General features: G+C 48.5%; 8 protein-coding genes across 8 annotated transcripts; 4 read left to right on the plus strand and 4 right to left on the minus strand.

Annotated features, from left to right (window-relative positions):
• Positions 1–93: 93 nt before the first annotated feature.
• Positions 94–324, minus strand: N7455_004949 (uncharacterized protein; the record flags this gene model as incomplete). The annotated part of the gene is made up of 1 exon (XM_065604921.1): positions 94–324. One exon carries the CDS (start codon positions 322–324, stop codon positions 94–96), a length of 231 nt encoding a protein of 76 aa, XP_065461821.1.
• Positions 325–538: 214 nt separating this feature from the next.
• Positions 539–2,829, plus strand: N7455_004950 (uncharacterized protein; the record flags this gene model as incomplete). The annotated part of the gene is made up of 4 exons (XM_040961398.2): positions 539–1,406; positions 1,464–1,533; positions 1,582–2,068; positions 2,122–2,829. 4 exons carry the CDS (start codon positions 539–541, stop codon positions 2,827–2,829), a joined length of 2,133 nt encoding a protein of 710 aa, XP_040808197.2.
• A 1,622-nt stretch (positions 2,830–4,451) lies between these two features.
• N7455_004951 (ankyrin repeat domain-containing protein) lies at positions 4,452–4,980 on the plus strand (the record flags this gene model as incomplete). Its single annotated transcript, XM_065604922.1, has 2 exons — positions 4,452–4,458; positions 4,511–4,980. 2 exons carry the CDS (start codon positions 4,452–4,454, stop codon positions 4,978–4,980), a joined length of 477 nt encoding a protein of 158 aa, XP_065461822.1.
• A 152-nt stretch (positions 4,981–5,132) lies between these two features.
• Positions 5,133–7,647, minus strand: N7455_004952 (Zn(II)2Cys6 transcription factor; the record flags this gene model as incomplete). The annotated part of the gene is made up of 7 exons (XM_040961388.2): positions 7,276–7,647; positions 6,950–7,227; positions 6,584–6,897; positions 6,451–6,531; positions 5,783–6,390; positions 5,551–5,733; positions 5,133–5,499 (listed from the first exon to the last, which is right to left on the minus strand). Exons 1-7 carry the CDS (start codon positions 7,422–7,424, stop codon positions 5,133–5,135), a joined length of 1,980 nt encoding a protein of 659 aa, XP_040808173.2. The 5' UTR covers positions 7,425–7,647.
• A 190-nt stretch (positions 7,648–7,837) lies between these two features.
• On the minus strand, positions 7,838–9,787 carry N7455_004953 (uncharacterized protein; the record flags this gene model as incomplete). Its single annotated transcript, XM_040961381.2, has 3 exons — positions 7,838–8,940; positions 9,005–9,640; positions 9,703–9,787. The coding sequence occupies 3 exons, from the start codon at positions 9,785–9,787 to the stop codon at positions 7,838–7,840; spliced, it is 1,824 nt and encodes a 607-aa protein (XP_040808207.2).
• A 649-nt stretch (positions 9,788–10,436) lies between these two features.
• N7455_004954 (uncharacterized protein) lies at positions 10,437–11,896 on the plus strand (the record flags this gene model as incomplete). Its single annotated transcript, XM_040961392.2, has 2 exons — positions 10,437–10,521; positions 10,572–11,896. The coding sequence occupies 2 exons, from the start codon at positions 10,437–10,439 to the stop codon at positions 11,894–11,896; spliced, it is 1,410 nt and encodes a 469-aa protein (XP_040808158.2).
• An 851-nt stretch (positions 11,897–12,747) lies between these two features.
• On the plus strand, positions 12,748–14,553 carry N7455_004955 (cytochrome P450; the record flags this gene model as incomplete). The annotated part of the gene is made up of 3 exons (XM_040961350.2): positions 12,748–12,880; positions 12,944–13,780; positions 13,847–14,553. The coding sequence occupies 3 exons, from the start codon at positions 12,748–12,750 to the stop codon at positions 14,551–14,553; spliced, it is 1,677 nt and encodes a 558-aa protein (XP_040808186.2).
• A 547-nt stretch (positions 14,554–15,100) lies between these two features.
• Positions 15,101–17,741, minus strand: N7455_004956 (RNA-processing protein PTA1; the record flags this gene model as incomplete). The annotated part of the gene is made up of 8 exons (XM_040961366.2): positions 15,101–15,228; positions 15,288–15,358; positions 15,417–16,258; positions 16,310–16,658; positions 16,710–16,913; positions 16,970–17,100; positions 17,154–17,319; positions 17,404–17,741. 8 exons carry the CDS (start codon positions 17,739–17,741, stop codon positions 15,101–15,103), a joined length of 2,229 nt encoding a protein of 742 aa, XP_040808168.2.
• Positions 17,742–17,913: the final 172 nt, after the last annotated feature.

Raw genomic sequence — 17,913 nt, forward strand, 5'->3', positions numbered from 1 at the left:
GAGCAGCTGTGCTCATAACCGGCGTCGCTCCCGGCGCATTGTTGAAACGGTACGTCGCTTAAGGTTCTACATCAACCCCAGAGTTTCATCTGGTCATTTTTCGCGAGAAGGAAGTGTTTCTGTGCCTTCTAGAACTACTGTGACCGGTACACTTGCTTTGCGCGGCCTCCAGTCCCTACGCTGAGCGATTGTTACCGACTCTGGGGGTGTTCGATGATCAATCTCCGCACCACCGCCTTCTGGAGGCGCTGACCTATCTCTTGCACCCACCAACCACTTTTTGCCCACCAACTCCGTCCCCCATTGGTTTTGCCGAGTTGACATGGCAATTGAGCTAATTCGATCCGTGGTTTCTCCAGATTCTCGATCGAAACACCATCTGGCGGATCGGTGACCCTCCTCCTCCCCTCCCTCTCCACACGCCTGCGGCGAATCTCAACCTTGCCGCAAGCAATCAACAACCCTATACCCTCACCCAACCCTTCTTGTCTTCACTCGCATTGTGTTGCGCCAGCTGTTTTAGCTGCGTAATTGTCCCATGGAGGTAGCCGAGAGCAGAGAACAGGCCTCCGTTGGTCCCACAACGGGGGCAGAGTCCACATTCCCCAATGGCGAGCGGAACCCTTTTCTTGATGACCCGCTCATGGACGATGATGGACGATCAAGTAGTTTGAGTGAGATCGACGACGTCTCGGACAACGAGCCGTCCGACTTCGAAGATCCCATCAAATCAGACAAGCCAATGGAGAATGATTCGGAGGCCGAAACCGAGCGCATCGAGGATTCTCCACACAACATCCGGAAACATGACATCGTGTTGAGTGCCGCTAGTGCCGGACCAAGTCCTAGCAAGCTTCATCAATCTACAACACTCGATGATGTCGACGATGAAGCACTTGTGGCGGACGATTCTCCTAGCAAACCGCGAAGGTCTTCAAAAAACAACGGCTTGACCGAGGATATTCCAGACCTGGGCGACCTAGGTGATTCCGACCTCCCTGATAGTCTCAACAAGAAACGAAAACACGAAACTGTCGCTGAGTTAGGCGACGAAGAGCCAATGAAGAAACGCCGGAACTCCATTAAGAGTGATTTGAGTGACCCGATCGACGATGATACCCCTCTGTCGCCTGAGCCGCTTGGCAATTCCATGGATATCAATGACGATGGCATACTGGTTGATGAAGTTCCTGAGTCGGACCTACCAGCCCCGCCTTCCAAAGGCAAAAAGGGCAAAAAGGGTAAGCGGAAAGGAAGAAGAACCCAAGACGCCGATGAGGAGACAGAAGCTGGGGTCGAGGCCACAATGGAGTATGTTGCTGATGGGATTCTTGGAGAAGACGAGGAGCCTACGGAACGAGGAGATGAGCCCGATGGCGCGGAGGCGGTTCTTCGAGCCGAAGAGTGTAAGTCTTCCCGTTCATGGACCCTTTGGGCGCCAGAGACACTGACGTCCTGTACAGCTGTGAAAAAGATGTCTGCTATGGATTCACTAGCGACACTGGAGAAAGAATTTGCAACGTTACGTGACAAGTAAGAAATCGCTTCATCTCTGACATGCTCCGCTGCTCACAGCAATAGGATTTATGACGAACGTATATCCAAACTCAACCGCGAGTTGGAGATGCTTACTGGTCCGAACCCAACGCATCCTGAGTACTTGCGGCAGATCGAGTGTGTGCAACGTTACCGGGACGCCAAGATCAAATACGAACAAAACTTGTATCGATACCGCATGAAGTCACTCATGCACAAGGGTCTGGCCGAGCGAACACAGGCCCATAGCACATACTACCAGCGGATTCGGGATGCGCGCGAGCGGCATTCAAGTGCAGTCAGCAAGCAGTTCTATGCCATTCAGCATGATCGCTTCAAGACAGACGAGCTGAGCCCGCACCACATCATTGCATTCCCCACCCGTCGCTCGCAGCAAATCGCACATCAGACCGCATACAACCAGGAGGTTTCAATTATGGCCGGTGTTGCCAAGTATGTTGGCTTCCCGGCTGCCCCGTCCTTGTTGGGTGCACGGCCCGCCGAACTGGATGATGATCTTGAAAAGATGGGGGTAAGTCATATTCATATTCATAAATTTGGTCAGTTGCTGACTGCAGGTTATAGATTCCTATCGAATCTCGCGCTTCGGCACCACGGCACTCCTCGACAATACCTCCACGGACTACCATGTCTACCATGTCTTCTAACGCCTTCCGTTCGGCTGCTGAAGAAGCATTCCTAGAACAAACACCCTGGGCAAACCCACAACATCCCATCCATCAGCAGCAGCAACAGCAACAGCACTCGCAGCCACCCCGACAGCAAGGCCGTACATTTGAGCACCCGCAACCCTCATCATATGCAACGCCAGCCGCTCAAAAGCGGATGGTAGATATCAACGCACCGAATGGATCTGCATCTACCATTCCTGAGAATGCCTCTGCTGCCAACTCATCAGCCAACAACACACCTTACGGCATGGAGCACGATCCAAGGCATCAAACGCAAGGGCCCTTCCGCAACCCAGATTATGATGCCGATCACCGCAAATCTGGGTTCCGGTCACTAAGTTCATCTCCCTTGGATGTGCGGAAATCACAGCCGCATCTCACCAATGCCCTCGAACACCGTTCTCCTGTTACCGACGCCCCATCCCACAATCACATCTTTTCTCCGCCTTCTACCCGCCAAGGCTTATTTCAGCCTTCGGCCGCTCTCCAACGGGAGACCTCGCCATCCCTCCCGTCTAAACCTGTTGATGTGGTACATTACCGCCCCCATCAGTCAGGAATTTCCACAGGGTCCGGTTCAAATCACATGCCTAATCGATGATCGGTTACCTTCGCCGATTCTTTCTGAAATGACTGGTCAACACCCCCCTTAATACCCCGAGAGTCACCTACCCTCCTCTTTCATGCATCTTGTGGACTTCCCTTCTCCTGTGATAAATCTTATGTCTTTCTGCTCTCCACGTCTTGCTCCAGCAGCAAATGTATCTTGGCTGTCATTTTCGCCTGAGTTGCATGAATGGAATATCAATCTGTGGTTTTGTCTTCTGAGTTTCAATAGCGTTCACATGTGGGATACTCCCGTTGTCATTACTTCTAACTTTGGATTCGAAGACTTTATTTGAATGGAACGGAATCTGGTTAAAGCTGTTATTGTTTTATCATCTGACGGAGTGTATGGGGTCTGGACTTGTTTCTTCGTGCCTGCTGCCTGCGGTAGAGAAACATCTTTTGCATTAGAGTTTCTTTTTCCTTCCTTCCTTCCTTCCTTCCTTCCTTCCTCCCTCTGGTGTTCTCTGGCCTCTGTGGTGGTTTTGTGCTTATTGGTGTACATACCACGCCTTTATTGGATATCGTAAGGTCTTCATGCCCATTCTCTTCTTACTATTCCCTGTTTAGATCTTCGATGTACGATTGTACTCTTATTGCTTCCAAGACATTGAGAATCACCTCCACCCTTGGTTAGATGAGTATGTATCTTACAGGCTTAGATATTTCGGCAACGACTTAGACCTTGCCATGATTGGCAGATTCACTAAGAATCCATCTTCAGCTGATCTTTGCATAGCGGGGCTGAACCTTGGAACCATGTCGGTGCCACACCCTAGCCTATCCAAAGTGGAGCTTATTTGGTCCTAAGATCACTTCACTGATTCGCTTAGCCTTACTTTGTAGTGACTGCTAACTAATAACTTATATGACGTGATAATCTCGATGGATGTAGCTTATAAGCGACTAGGTTCATGCTTGAACTAGCGGTCAAATCTAAAAGCTAGTAGGAACTATTTCAAACCCAGTTAATACTTAGTACTAGTTAGATATATACCATCTACTGCATAGAATAGTGATTGGTTTTTACTACTAGAATGAACCTATGTACATTAGCGTACTCACATGATAAGGTAGCGCTGGTCCCCTCGTGAGGCTAAGTTTCACAACGCATTAACTCCCGGAGCTACTGTGCTAAGGTTCCCCTTTTTGTCCTTCTTGTTGTGTAAATTTCTTCTGGTCATCATTATTTTCGGCTGACCGATATCATAGAGACTACTTCGAATCAAATCAAATTTCCAAGCCGAGCATTAACAATGGCGGAAACACTGGGAACAATATCTGCGGTCATTGCAATTATGGATGGCACTCTCAAGGCGTCTTCGGCCATATACTAGCTTATTCAAACTATAAAGGATGCCCCTCCAGAAATCAGCGCTCTCCAACGCGATATCGAAGGCTTTCAGACACTCGTTGAAAACCTTGGTGCCGCTTTGAAATCGGCAAATGTGGACAAGGTGGTGAAAGAGGATGACCAGCTGGACCGAGCTCTGAAGACCTTACAGTATCCCATGAAAGACTGTAGAAAGACCTGTACCGAGATCCTGGAAAAATTAGAGGGATCCGGAATTGCAGGTACTAGCGGGGACCCGAATCAGCCGCCTTCAAGACGCCATCATGTTAGGTACATGAAGTGGTATTTTACAAGGAAAGAAGTCTACAACATGATCACGCAGGTTTCAAGCTACTCTATGTATTGCTGGACCACGGAGCCCTACTCGACGTTCCCGTTACCGATCCTAAGGTTCTAGGGGCTTCTCCACTTCACTTCACAACAAGAACTGATGGAGGAGGCAAATTAAAGATTCTTCTGGAACATGGAGCTGATCCAGACGCTTTGATGGCTGGGGATATCTCAGTTCTCCACATGTGTGCGACCAAAATCTGGGTTGATGCTATACTCAATCTCCTAGACAAGGGTGCGTCAATCAACGCTCAGGATTTGTGCTTGCGTGAAACTCCTTTGCACAAAGCAGCTCGAAATCAGTGTATGGACGCCATTAAGACCTTGCAATTGAGGGGAGCAGATTCAACGCTAAAGAATATTGACGGGTTGACTTTCGAGGATGTTTTGAAGCTTGCCCGGTTAAATCCAGATGAGTGGAGTGTTGACCCAGCCTGGGTGACATTTAATCCTCACTGGTGATCATGCCAGGGAGTGGCTATTGATTTCGAGACGACGGTAATGTAATTTGGGTACATCGTGATTTATTCTGATTTATTTTGTATCACCTAGTTTCGCGGATGTATTATCTTTTAATTTGATGTGTAAATATGCCCATGTATATTTATAGAAGCCTAAGTTTGCATGTTATTAAGGGACTCCCAAAAATTGAAAATCGACACTTCATCCATCAGCGCATCAATGGCATCTTCGCCGATTGTTATTCCTGCCATAGGATCATCGGTCGAAACTTCCTGCAGTGGAGAAGACTCAGATGCCATCTCAGGGAGAACTGTTTGGGCCACATAGTTTGGGAAAATGTAACGGATAGCTTCGAGAAAGATACCTCGGAAGACTGAAGAGCAAGGGTGGGTGTGTTGCATCTGCTCCAAGACTATCATGCACACCTCAATTTTATTGAGACCCAGACGTCGGGAAACGGGATCGGGGGATTTGCAGTTGAGGAGGTGGATGTGCATTGCTGGGACTAATAGCGGTGGCCTAGAGTGATTGTCAGAGAAGATATCATTTGCAGAAGAATTGCGCACTCACGTCATAGGGGCCGAGAATCCCAACAGCTTCTCATGTGCCAGATTATCAAGGATGGCATTGGTCCGTAAGGCAGCCATATTGATCTGATTTCGGACGTGAGTTTGCCATGTGTCCTGGCGGGATTCGGGCAGCCCTTCTGGGGCCTTTGTGATGAAAGGACGGTAAAATGTGACTATGAACGCTCTTTTGGCTGTCAGGATCAGTTATAGATGGATATAGCGTCAGCACTCACTGATAATGAAGCTGCAAATGATACAAGTAAAATGTTGCCAGTGGACTTTGTCCCGTCTCCTGGGTTTCGGGAAGTTGAAAGTGTAAAATCTTTTCCTCGAGGGCTTCAACCTGCTGGAAAGACCCACTGGTTCCGAATGGCTGGTAGCACAAGGTGAGAGTGTCTCCCAAAAGCTGAGTGAGTTGAATCATTGTCACCCAATATTCTGCTAGCTGCGGTAGGTCGCTCGGGACATATGCTGCCGATATGGCTTCGGGTAATCCGACAAAATCACTCAACATATCATCTGGAGATGGCGGTACGGTATTACAGTCATTCATGTTGATTCTCAGTGGACGGCCCATTGTAAGACTTAGCCAACGGTCTCGAAAGAAACAGGTCCACCAAAGGCGGCGCCAAAGACGCTTTTGTGCTTCAGTGATAGGTGAATTTGCGCAGGCCCCAGCAGAGAAACGATGCAGACCCATTGTTTGGCAAAGGCTAATGGCAACACCAAGCCAAAACCACGGTTGGGTGTAGGTATCAGCTTCAGAGTGGTAAAATCCCAAGAGAAGTGCTGATTGAAGGAGAACTGCCTGGTCTGTCTCACCCCCATTATGATGCAGGCACTAAGAACAGGCCGTTAGCCAAGTGTGATTCTGGAATATATCAATTTCTAGCCTGCTCACCTTTGCACGAGAGTACATGGATTCCTTCATCTCTTTCCTGGACGAAAAGCCCTCTGATTTGCAAGTATCAGTCGAAAGATACTATAAGCGCGTTAGCTAGATTGCAGCTCAACTCAGAGGAGATGGGATTTACATTTGCGGCAGCAAAGAAGATGCTCCATAGTAATATCAGATTGTATGGGTGACCATCTCCACTGGGATAGAGGTGTGGAAGCGTTGTAGCGTCAATCACCGGCATAATGGGATGCACATGATGAAAGTATGCCCGCAGAAGTTCATCGCAGGTTTCTTTTCGGGGCATATTGAAGACGCCCTTGTAATGCAGGTACGCTTTATCCTCGGGGGATAACGAAACGGACATTTTGGAAGTGAGTAGGATATGTCTTGGTGTAGGTTGGTCTGAAGGCGAGCATATATCAAAGACAGCACAAAACCCAGGCGAATCACCTGCAGTTTGGGGTCAGCTTCAGTTAACAACACTCGCACGGAAACTACAGACCAGTGTAGAATGGCGCTTGGCCAGTCTTTTTGCTTTTCCCGAGGACTTTGGTTGCGATTTCAACGCCAGTCCGCTCTTCATCCTGACGCCGAGAATAATCCGGGGGATTAGAGATACTTCTCATACCAGCCAGCTCAGAGCGGTCTATATTATGCGAAGGTGGTGCATTCGGAAATGCATCGAGTGGAAGTGAAGAATGTGGTATCAATACATTGGAATCTGCGTGAGGCGGGCTGCTAATGACGGACGCAGTTCGACGTGTATGTCTCTCACGTATGCTATATCTGTTAGCGATAAGCTTCTATTAATCTGGAAGAAAGCCCCACGTTTGGGTTTTTGTCGGCGGAACGGTACATTCTCTGGCATCTTGCGTACACCCTATACACGGGATACCGGTCACCGTCACACTACAGCGGACTTTACGCTGACGGCAATTTTGACAAGCAGCAGCCGATCGATAGCGGCGTGTAGACATGATGAGTCTGGCTGCCAAGTATTAATGTTTCGGTCTGCCGAGAAGGTCGGGTCGCCGAGTGTCGTCAAGTATTAACTATAACCTTGGAAGTCATCCGAGGTAGCCGAGGCGCGGCACTCCCTCCCGACAGTTCCGAGGTAATATTCTTCTAAGGAATATGGCTAGAATTTAAGGAGGGGGGAGGAGAAAAATGCTATATTCACCATGGAATTGATAGAACCACGGAGAAGAAAGGAAGATACAAAGATGAGAGAGATCTATCAACGGGGACTTGCCACACAGGATGCCTGAGGGATCTTCCTGGCCTGAGGCATCACAATCTTTAGCCCTGTGTAAAACATATATTTTTTTACAATTATCTTCAAACAATATACATTCAATCTAAATACAAAAGCCTCTATAGTATTTCAGGGCTACAGGAGAGTAATTCCAGTAAAGGCCCGGTGGTCCTCGAAGAGAACCTTCTCCTTGTGGTTGCCGTCCAGGTCGCACCGGTAGATAGAACCACCCAGATCGGTGAGATAGACATGAGAATTGATGGAATCCAACTTCAGACCAATTGCCTCATTTAGACCCCTGGTGAGGATCTCGTATCCCCTCGGGGAATTGGTTGATAGAGGAAGACCATCTTCACTCAATCTAACTCTGTTCAGCGAGTTGCCCCACGGGATTTCACCCCGATCCGTCCAGTAAAGTGTGCGAGAAGCTTCTTCCACCTCAAGATCAATTGGCTCAGGAAGATCAGCCAGAACGCACTGGATATCACCTCGAGCATCTGCTGACTGACCCTCAGGCGTTGTGATATTGGCGCACAAGATCCGGCCTTCACCACCCTTCGAGGGTCCTTTCTGGGTCCAGTAGAATTTACCTTGATTTGGGCTCACAGCGACTCCCACGCACCAGTCGGAGACACGTTCCGCTGGGGTCGAATCACGCCCAGTATTGTCAATCAAAACCTCCAGATCGGAGCCGTCGAAGCCACAACGGTAGACTCGGCATCCTTCGCGGTCACAAAAGTACACGGTTTGTGCCACGGAATCAATAGCCAGTTGCTTTGGTGTATTCAGATTTCCTGAGGAAACAACTGTTTTGATGTCGGTTCCATCCACGTTGGCGGAGTAAACGGCCCCGTCGGACTTTCCTGGAACGCCCATGCAAGTCCAGAACATGCGGCCAGAGGCTGAATCCACAGCGAGTCCATCCGGCAATGATTGGTCTTTAAGAATCGATTTCTGTACCTTACCGTCTGCAGAAACTCGGAGGATCTCTCCTGATGTCATGCTGGGTGTGGCGGCTGACAGTCCGAGGTCCAACACCAAAATTTCGGGCTTCTTCGAAGCGAGCTTAACAGGAGTTGGGTCGCTAGCAGGATATAGGCCACCCTTTGAGCACTTTGTTCCCAGCATTCCATGGTCCAGGTAGTTGCTCTTCAAAAAGTTGACGGTCTTCTCGGGAGAGAGTCCACGTTCCTCCACGTAATGACCTTCAATGAAGGCAACGGTGTCTAGGCCAACATCTAAGTAATGTTATGTCAGCGAAATAATTCTCACAGAATCGGGGAAGACGAGTGAGGATCTTACTATCCATTGTCCGGCAGGGAAGAGTTCCTCCTTTGACAAACAGTTCAAGCCACATCGAATCAATCTCTTCGGGAACCGAAACACCCTCAGCCAGGATAGTCAAAACCTCCCGCTTCACAGCAGCCCACAACCGATTGAAGATGAACCCAGTGGACTCCTTCCTTGCGACATACGGGTTTGTGGCAGCTTCCTTGCAGCGCTCAACCATAAAAGGGAATATCTCCGGGGAAGTGTATCCATTAGTCATAAGCTCCACGATCATACACGCCGGCGGCATATAATAGTGCATATTCAGAACGCGGGTCTTAGCGGAATCCGAGATCTGACTGATCATCTCGGAAGACTTGTATGAGGATGAATTGGAAGCTAGGATGCAGTCCTCCGGGGTGAGGGCCTCCAGTTCAGCAAAAGTGGCGATCTTGAGGTCGAGCTTCTCGGGAACAGCTTCAATGACAAGCCAGGCATTTTCAACGGCTTGTTTCATATCTTCGACAGCTTCGAACGACCCGGGGACTTGGTTGGTCTTGGCCGAGTATGATTGAACATTTTCTTCAATGTATGCAATTCCGTCTGCTCGCTGTTGCGGACTGGGGTCTCGAATTTTAACGTCGAAGCCGGCTGAAGCCCAGATACATCCTAATACCGGAGTTTTGTCAGCACTTCGATCTTTTAAATAACACGCTGGGCGGGATACAGACCTACTCGGCGGCCGAGTACACCTGCACCAAGAATGGCAACAGGGCGGCTGCGGTAGTTTCGCGGAGGTCCCCAGTGCGATGACATGTTGTAAAGCAAGTAGTTTGTAATTAAGTGTAAAGTAGTCTAGTTGGTGGTGTATTGGTTCAATCACAGTGGCGGGGAGTTCCATTTATGTCCCCTTGTCCCATTGCCTGCCATTGTCATTGCTATTCCGTACAACCCTCGGAAGTCCACTATCCACAACTCAACTCAGAAGAAAGATCAAGGCAGTTCGTCAGCCCCGTCAACAAAGACAATACCGAGGACCCTCTAATCTGGTTCATTCCTCGGGAACTCCGTCCGAGACCGTGGAAATGAGACGAATAATGGAGTTCTTCATCAAGGGCCCATTATTTGGGATCCGTGGCAAATTCAATAATTTGAGCAATGTGGGACTACAGTTTGGAGGCGCCATTAGGGCACCAAGGGGCAAATGCTTGATCTGGACCAGACGATCTCCCGAGGTTTTCTTTGGGCCCATTACACTATGGATACTATGGAGCTCGATGCCGAGGTAGTGTACCTCGGAAAGTAAATTCCCCTGTTTGGAGTTGAATGTTAATCAGAAAATGTTTATAGGATAGAAAAAATAAATAGCGCATTTAGTCTTTAAAACTATAAAGCATTTGTCTCGAGTTCAGTGTCGCGCTAAAAAAAAACCACACCGTCATTGATATTGCATATCCCATACACAATGGCATCTTTGAAAGAATTCGATGCGAGCGAAGTGGCAGCTCACAAGACGAAAAACGATCTTTTTGTCATCATTCATGGAAAAGGTAATCTTTCCCTTTCCGAACTATCTTGTTCAATCTTCTGACATGCCCAGTATACGACATCACGGACTATGTGCGAGACCATCCCGGTGGTGCGGATGTGTTGCTAGACGTCGCCGGCACAGATGCAACAGCTGCATATGAGGATGTCGGTCACTCAGAGGATGCAAGCGAGATTTTGGAGACATACTTAATCGGTACTGTCAAGGATGCACATGAATTTGTTCAACCCAAGGTCGTTCGTGTAATCAAGCAAACCTCTTCCGGTACAGAAACACCCAAGAGGTCATCAATGACCCTCAAAGCTGCGACTACAATTACTGCCACGCTTGCTGCTTCTGCGCTGGTTTACGTCTCTTCCAAGAATCAGCGGGCCCTGACCGACTTCTTCGCAAAACACTCCCCGGCCTCCCTACAAATCACCGAGGCTCGCATTCCATTCGCAAGCCTTCTGCGGGGTGGATTTTTGAGCGGAATCACTGCTGCCACTCTGGCATGCGCGTCGATTGGCGGAGCCATAGGAGTCAAACTCTCAAAGTTCACCGACATCGAGTCGGGTTTCACAAAGTACCGTCCGTACAAGAAAGCCTCGACATTGAAAAAGCAGGACCCACATCTCGTGAAGGGCTTCCTCGAGCCCAAGAACTACAAAAAGCTTCCCCTTGTTGAGAAGGTTCAATTATCGCCCAATGTGTACCGCTTCGTCTTCCAACTGCCTAATCCAAAGGGCGTGATTGGACTCCCGATCGGACAGCATGTTGCTATCAAAGCTATGGTCAACGGTGCCTCTGTCTCGAGGTCCTATACCCCGACATCCAATAACCTGGATCTTGGAAAACTGGAGCTAGTCATCAAATGCTACCCAGATGGTATTCTCACCGGGCAATACCTCGAGTCTTTGGAAGTTGGCGACAAAGTGGAATTCCGAGGCCCGAAAGGCGGGATGAAATACCACAGCGGCCTTTGCAAGAAAATCGGTATGATCGCCGGTGGAACCGGAATCACCCCGATGTACCAACTTATCCGGGCGATTTGCGAGGATGATCGGGATATGACCGAAATCAGCCTCATCTACGCCAACCGAGGCGAAGAAGATATTCTTCTCCGTCGCGAATTAGAGGCTTTTGCACGAGGATATCCCAAGAACTTTAAGCTCTGGTATATGCTTGATCACCCTTCTGACAATTGGGCTTATGGCAAGGGATATGTTACACCAGATGTCATGGCTGCAAGATTGCCTGGGCCAGCATCTGATACAAAGATCATGCTCTGTGGACCACCGGGCATGGTGAATGCTTCGAAGAAGGCCTTAGTGGCTGCAGGCTTTGAAGCTCCTGGCGCTGTCGGAAAGATGAGTGACCAGATCTTCTGCTTCTAGGGTGTTTCCGATTATATACACTCTCCTTGTTCTCTGTCCATAGATTGTGTTGTATATTAGAGCTGTTTGTTAATTCAATGCGTTTCTATTTTCATATATTTCAGAAAACCTTCATTTCAATATATATAAAGCTCCCAAGTTCTTCATCTAGTTATATATTCATGCTTCATATCTTTTGCCACTTGTTATACCAAAATTGTCCCTTATACGGGTTATGCTTTTTACTGCTTTATATTCTGAGGCAGTAAGCCTGATCTCTACTTGTTCCATTATTCACTGTTCGATCCCGACAAGACACAATCCAAAAAAATACATTTAAAAAGATCTATAAAAAGAACATCCAAGATGACATCAGAGTGTTATTTAAATATAACGTATTTTACGTCATCTCGAACCAAATAACTAAATCAGATGATTAAAGTCCTATGTCGTGAAGGATCCATGCCGCATATGCGGCCAACTACCTGGGTTAATGAATACGCCAATGGGAGGGGATATGTTCAAATCCTCCTGAATCCGAAAATTCTGCTGAGATCCACAGTGGAGATCTACCTAGATACGTATATTGTACATAATTTCCGAAGATGAATGATGTCTCATCTGTTGAAAAGCCTGCTATCTTGAAGATCACCGAAGAAACATGGCCCTTCCGAGGTATGAGGAACGCCCATGGATGTCCATCCGAGGTATGTCTAAGCCAATCGGAAAAGTGCATGTTGACCCACAACCCGAGGAAAACGGAATCCCGAACTATGAAACGGCTGGGATTTTTGTTGATGACCATTGTGTAGTCGATATATAAGTTTGGGTTCCTGGATTGAACTGGCTAGAATCACAAACACTCAATTAAAATGCCTGCAAAGCAATTTTATCTCCTTGGGGAGCCAGTCTCCTCCGCCAGGATCATCGATGTCGACCCTAAAAGTGATTTGGGTGGACTTAAGGACTTGATTGCAGCTCACTTCGCAATCGTCGAGTCAAGTGGTATGTTTGAAGTGGCTTACTCTCCTAATCCGACATATTAATGATTGACTTTGTGTGTTATAGGTATCGATTTCCAAGCTCAAGACCTCCACCTGAACGAGATCGCCGAAATCACTGCAGCCGACACTCCTATCGCTATCACCATCGATGGGAACGCAGTCCGTGATCCCCCAGGTCCGAAGGGTCTCCCCTACGTCGGAAATTTCTTCGAAGTCTACCCAGACCACCTTGGCAACCACCAGCGTCTCTTCGAACAATACGGACCGGTCATTAAGACAACCAGTCTAGGCCGCACAACCTATCAAACAAATGACCCAGCTATCTCCGCGATCGTCTTTGCAGAGTCCGACTTTTTCACAAAAAAGATCAACGAGGCCCATCCACTCTATCCCCTGAAGCAGCCTGAGGCTGGTGTTTTCCTAGGAGACACCGATACTCCTGAGTGGAAGGTTGCGCACAAGTTTTTGCCGCCAGCTCTCGGCCCTAAGGCTGTTCGTCATTATGCGCCGACAATGCAGAAGACAGTTGAGGATTCGTTCAAGGTCTTTGACGAATTTGATGAGCAGGGTGAAGCCTGGAATGTTTACCAGTATATGCTGAAGCTCGGATCTCAAGCAGTTGGCAAGCTCACGCTTGGCTTGGATTTCCAACATTTCTCGAACCGGGACGCACAGATGCATGAGATGGTGAATTTGATTGCTGGAGTTCTTTCTCTCAATAAGAAAGTTTCATCCAAGGGAGATTGGTATGGTAAACTACCATTCGGTGATCCCAAGCGGCTCAGAGGCATCAAAGCCAGAGTTGAACATATTGTGGGGGAAACAATTCAACAAGCTGCACGTGGTGGTATTGAAGACCTACCACTGCAAGATGCAGCGCTGAAGGCGTCTAACATGATCGGTAAGTGCCTACCATACACCACCCAGTCCGCTTCTTATATCTATGGACGCTAATGAAACGGTTCAGATTACGCCATCCGCGCAACCGACAACAAAGGCGAGAAACTACCCGAGTCAAGCTTGATTTGGGCTCTCGTCGTCGCAACCGGAGCCGGATTTACAACCACCAGTTCCCTTCTGTCCTGGCTCATCTACGGTCTTGTCACCTATCCAGGTATGCAAGAGAGGCTACTCCAAGAACTCATCGACAATGACATCGACGAGAACACTGTGATGACGGCGGATGTCACCGAACGACTCGATTTCCTCGATAAGTATATCAAGGAGACCCAGCGTCGCCACAACCCAAGTTTCCAACCGGGACGAACCGCCAAGGTTGACCTCGTGCTTCCGGGAGGGTATAAGATCCCTAAAGACTCGGTTATTCTTCCGGCGCTACACCACATCCACAACAACCCCGATCTGTGGGATAATCCCAATCAGTTTAACCCTGACCGCTGGGACACCGATGCGGTCAAAGGCAGACATAAGGCTGCGTATATCCCATTCGCCATGGGCCCGCGCATGTGCATTGGGTTCAACTTTGCCTTGCAGGAAATCAAGGTTTTCCTCCCGAAACTCATCTTCCGGTATAAGTTCATTCGGGAGGGCAATGAGCCTATCGAGTATGATCCCATGTTCCAGTTGATTCGGCCTAATAACCTCTATGTTCGCACGGAGAGGAGGGTGAAGTGGCCAGCGAAGACGGAGACCTTGGCAACAAGGAATGTTTGAGAGAATTCCAGCATGGATAATAGATGTTTAAGTAACAATTTTAGATAGCAGCAATTGTTTTTAGAATAGAGCAATGTATATTATTTCGTTTATAGCAAAGGACTTTCTCATCTAGCAACTATAGACTTTTCCTGGGGTGTAAAAAGCGCTTCCATAGAAATTCAGCCAATACTATACGCATGGCAGACCGTCTTTGCAAGATCAAGCCCAGGCGATAGATATGTACAGTACCTACAACGGAATAAAATTGAAATGCCTTGATAAAACGCACCGAGGATGGAAACGGATATACTACATCGAATCCACTCAAAAGACAAACCGAGCAAGAATGTCACATGTTCAAAGATTAAACCTATAAGATGAATACACTAGAAGAGAGGTATAATGAAACGGGGACCGAAAGGCGCCAAACGGAAGACATGTGCAATAAAAAAGTAACGACTGAAGAATAAAGCTGATAATCCCCAGCATTCAAAAATTGCGGAAAATTGAAGGATCTCATCTCATCTTATCATCATCTTTCCATCGAGGAGTACAAGTAGCAAGATTATGGCTCTGAAGTAATAGGCTGTGCCTCTGATGATGCCGGTGCGTCATTTGAAGCTGTCTCCAGAACTGTACTCTGAGGGCGCCATTTGGTGAGGACTTTGCCCGCAGCAGGTCGGGATTCCTCGTCTGTTCGTCGCATGTTAGATATACAATGCTAGTGGACAGTAAAGGAAGAGGATACTTACAAGTTTGGTAAACATCTTCCACTGTGTTCAAGCACATCTCTCGTGCTGGAGGTCGGAACATAATAAGGTACCTAAAAGAAGGTCAGTAAGGGGGGCTCTTGATAGCGAAAAGGACGGACCAGGACATACATCAATGATTGAACGCAAAGGTTCACACGTTCGGGATCTTTGGCCAAGCTGGCCACCCGTTGAGTAATGGGAATCGTGATCTCTGGGACTTCACTGAGAAATCGGACCAGCACCTTGATATCTCGAGAGTCCAAATAAGCCAGGAAGCCATCCAAAAGCCGGGTGGCCCAGGTATCGTAATTAAGAGGTACAGTCGGTTCTGAGTCTTCCTCGGTGTCATCACGCTGATTGGCAGCACTCTTCATTTGAATCCGGTCATTATACCACTCTTCATTGAGCCAGATAATGGCAATGTTAAGTCGTCCTCGGAAATCTTCCAAGATGAAGCGATAGAGGGTCTCGCGAATCGAGTCAGCAATAGTTGTTTGCCTACGTACAGCGTCTCCCTTAGTTTGCTGGTCATTTTCGAGACCGGCAGGAGCCCGTGTAGCCAACCGAGCAAGAAGAACAGACCATGCGTCCCGGTCAAATGTACTGCCTGCTAACCTGGCGAATCCGAGCTTTTGTTGGGTTTGGCCCTTGGCAGACGCGGGTGATGTTTCGGCTGCATTCAACATTCCGAACACACGTGCAACAGCACTCCGTCCGATTTCTCCGGCCTCTTCTTCGCTCAACGGGGGTGGTTGTGGTAGGACAAAGGGACCCAAAGAGACTAGTTCTGGTTGTAGATCTGCTACCTCCGCCGCAACGGCACTGGCCTCTTCTGAAACAACAGATGCTACGTCCATGGGCTGGTATTCGGGCTCATAGTCATCATCCTCATCTTGGGCAGCAGCTCTCTGTTGCTGCTGTCGTTGCAAGGTTTGATCTTTTGTGATTGTCTGATATCGAGTACGAACGGCCTATGGTCATGTCAGCAGAGAATAAAGCTTCACTCTCATGATAGCACTTACATCGACAGCTTGTGCAAGTGTTGAATCATGTACCTGCGACAAGAGAGGTACAACAATTTTGAGAACTAGATCAATTGGCAGCTGTTTTACGTCGAAGGAGGACAGCCCGGTGTCCTCGGTCAAGGTGAAGAGGCGGTCAAAGCTTGCAGGTCCCGGTGCCATTGGAGGAATCTTAAGCATCGGAGGAGGCAAAGCATTAAGACGTGCCCGCTTAGCGTTGTCCAGCCCGTCGGTAGGTTCGTTTGGCAATCCTCGTTTCCGCGAAGCATCATCGGTGGCCTCAAGTCGTGATTGCATTAGACGTTCAATATGCATTTGCATCCGACCCGCCAGGGGGTGGTTCGGGTTCCTATGAAAGTTAGGTCAAACCACATCTTTTGCAACCAGGATGACAACATACTTTTTCAAGACATTGATCAGCAGAGCTCGAGCCGTGCGCTCCATGGACTTGACGCTGACACGAATTGTCGGAGTAAACGGCGGCCGGACGTGTTTCGCGGGATAAAACTCCAAAACTGCGTTAATGACCTTGTTTGCTACAGACTGGCGTGTGCGGATGAGAGGGGCGAGGCAGTTTAAGGTTGCGTTTACAAGAAGAGCATCACTGGCTTGTGTTAGCATCACCCCGAACTCGTAAAATACGTTGTTTCATCCTCGTACCTAGTCTCTTCTTGGAAAACGCCGAGGAGTCGATCGAGGAGACCTGAGGCTTCCGCTTCCAGGTTTGGTATTGACAGAACAGCATGGTTTCGGGGAACAACTGCCAAAGACGTCTCATTCTGCTCGGGTCGCTGATCGAAGTTAGTACCAATATATCCAAGCATATATAACCCGCAAAACATACCCTGGGGTCCGAGATCAATCCAGGCGTCTGAACCTGGACCACGCGCTGGATGAACTTGGCACAGCAAAGCTTAACTGGGCATGGGAATGAGTCCATTCTCCTAAGTATATCCTGCTTAATTGCACTCATCGTCTCCCATGACTTGCCATCCTGTGGGTGATTCACTCTGTCGGTATTGTTAGCCCTGCACCGAGTTTGCGTTTGGAGCGCAATCCTGCATTGCAGCCACGGAAGCTTGATAATGACCTACACATGTCTGAAGACGAGGGGATACAAGCTAGCTGAAGTCTGCACTAAGCTCTGTAGGACTGTTGTGTCTGTCTCCGGCAACTCTAGAATCTCACGGATTGTCTGCAGGACATTCGGTGCCAGCTGCTCCTTCTGTGCAACAGCTAACATTGGGCTAGCAAAGGTTTCCGCCAGAAAGTTTGCACCCCATCTTCGTAATTCCAGCCGTGTACTAGCTCCGACGATAGGAAGGATGCCGTTAACGATTTGTGGGTAGAAGGCAGAATCGCCGAGGACGAGACTGCGGGCAGCGTTGAGTTGGGCGACCTGGTCAACGACATTGTCCATCGGCTGAGCCATGGTAGCTCTAATGGGGATGTATCCGGTACGCGCCGGTGGTGTCGGATTCGAGGTGCGAGACTAGGTGTTGGGGGAAGGGAGGACGTTGGTGTACGGGGGACACAGATTCAGTTGCAAAAACAACGCGCATAAGCTTAGGGTTGCGATCGCAGAACAAGGAAATAGAGGGAAA

Source organism: Penicillium solitum (genome assembly GCF_028829755.1).
Source record: "Penicillium solitum strain IBT 25940 chromosome Unknown utg000003l_segment0_segment0, whole genome shotgun sequence".
Lineage (NCBI taxonomy): Eukaryota > Fungi > Ascomycota > Eurotiomycetes > Eurotiales > Aspergillaceae > Penicillium > Penicillium solitum.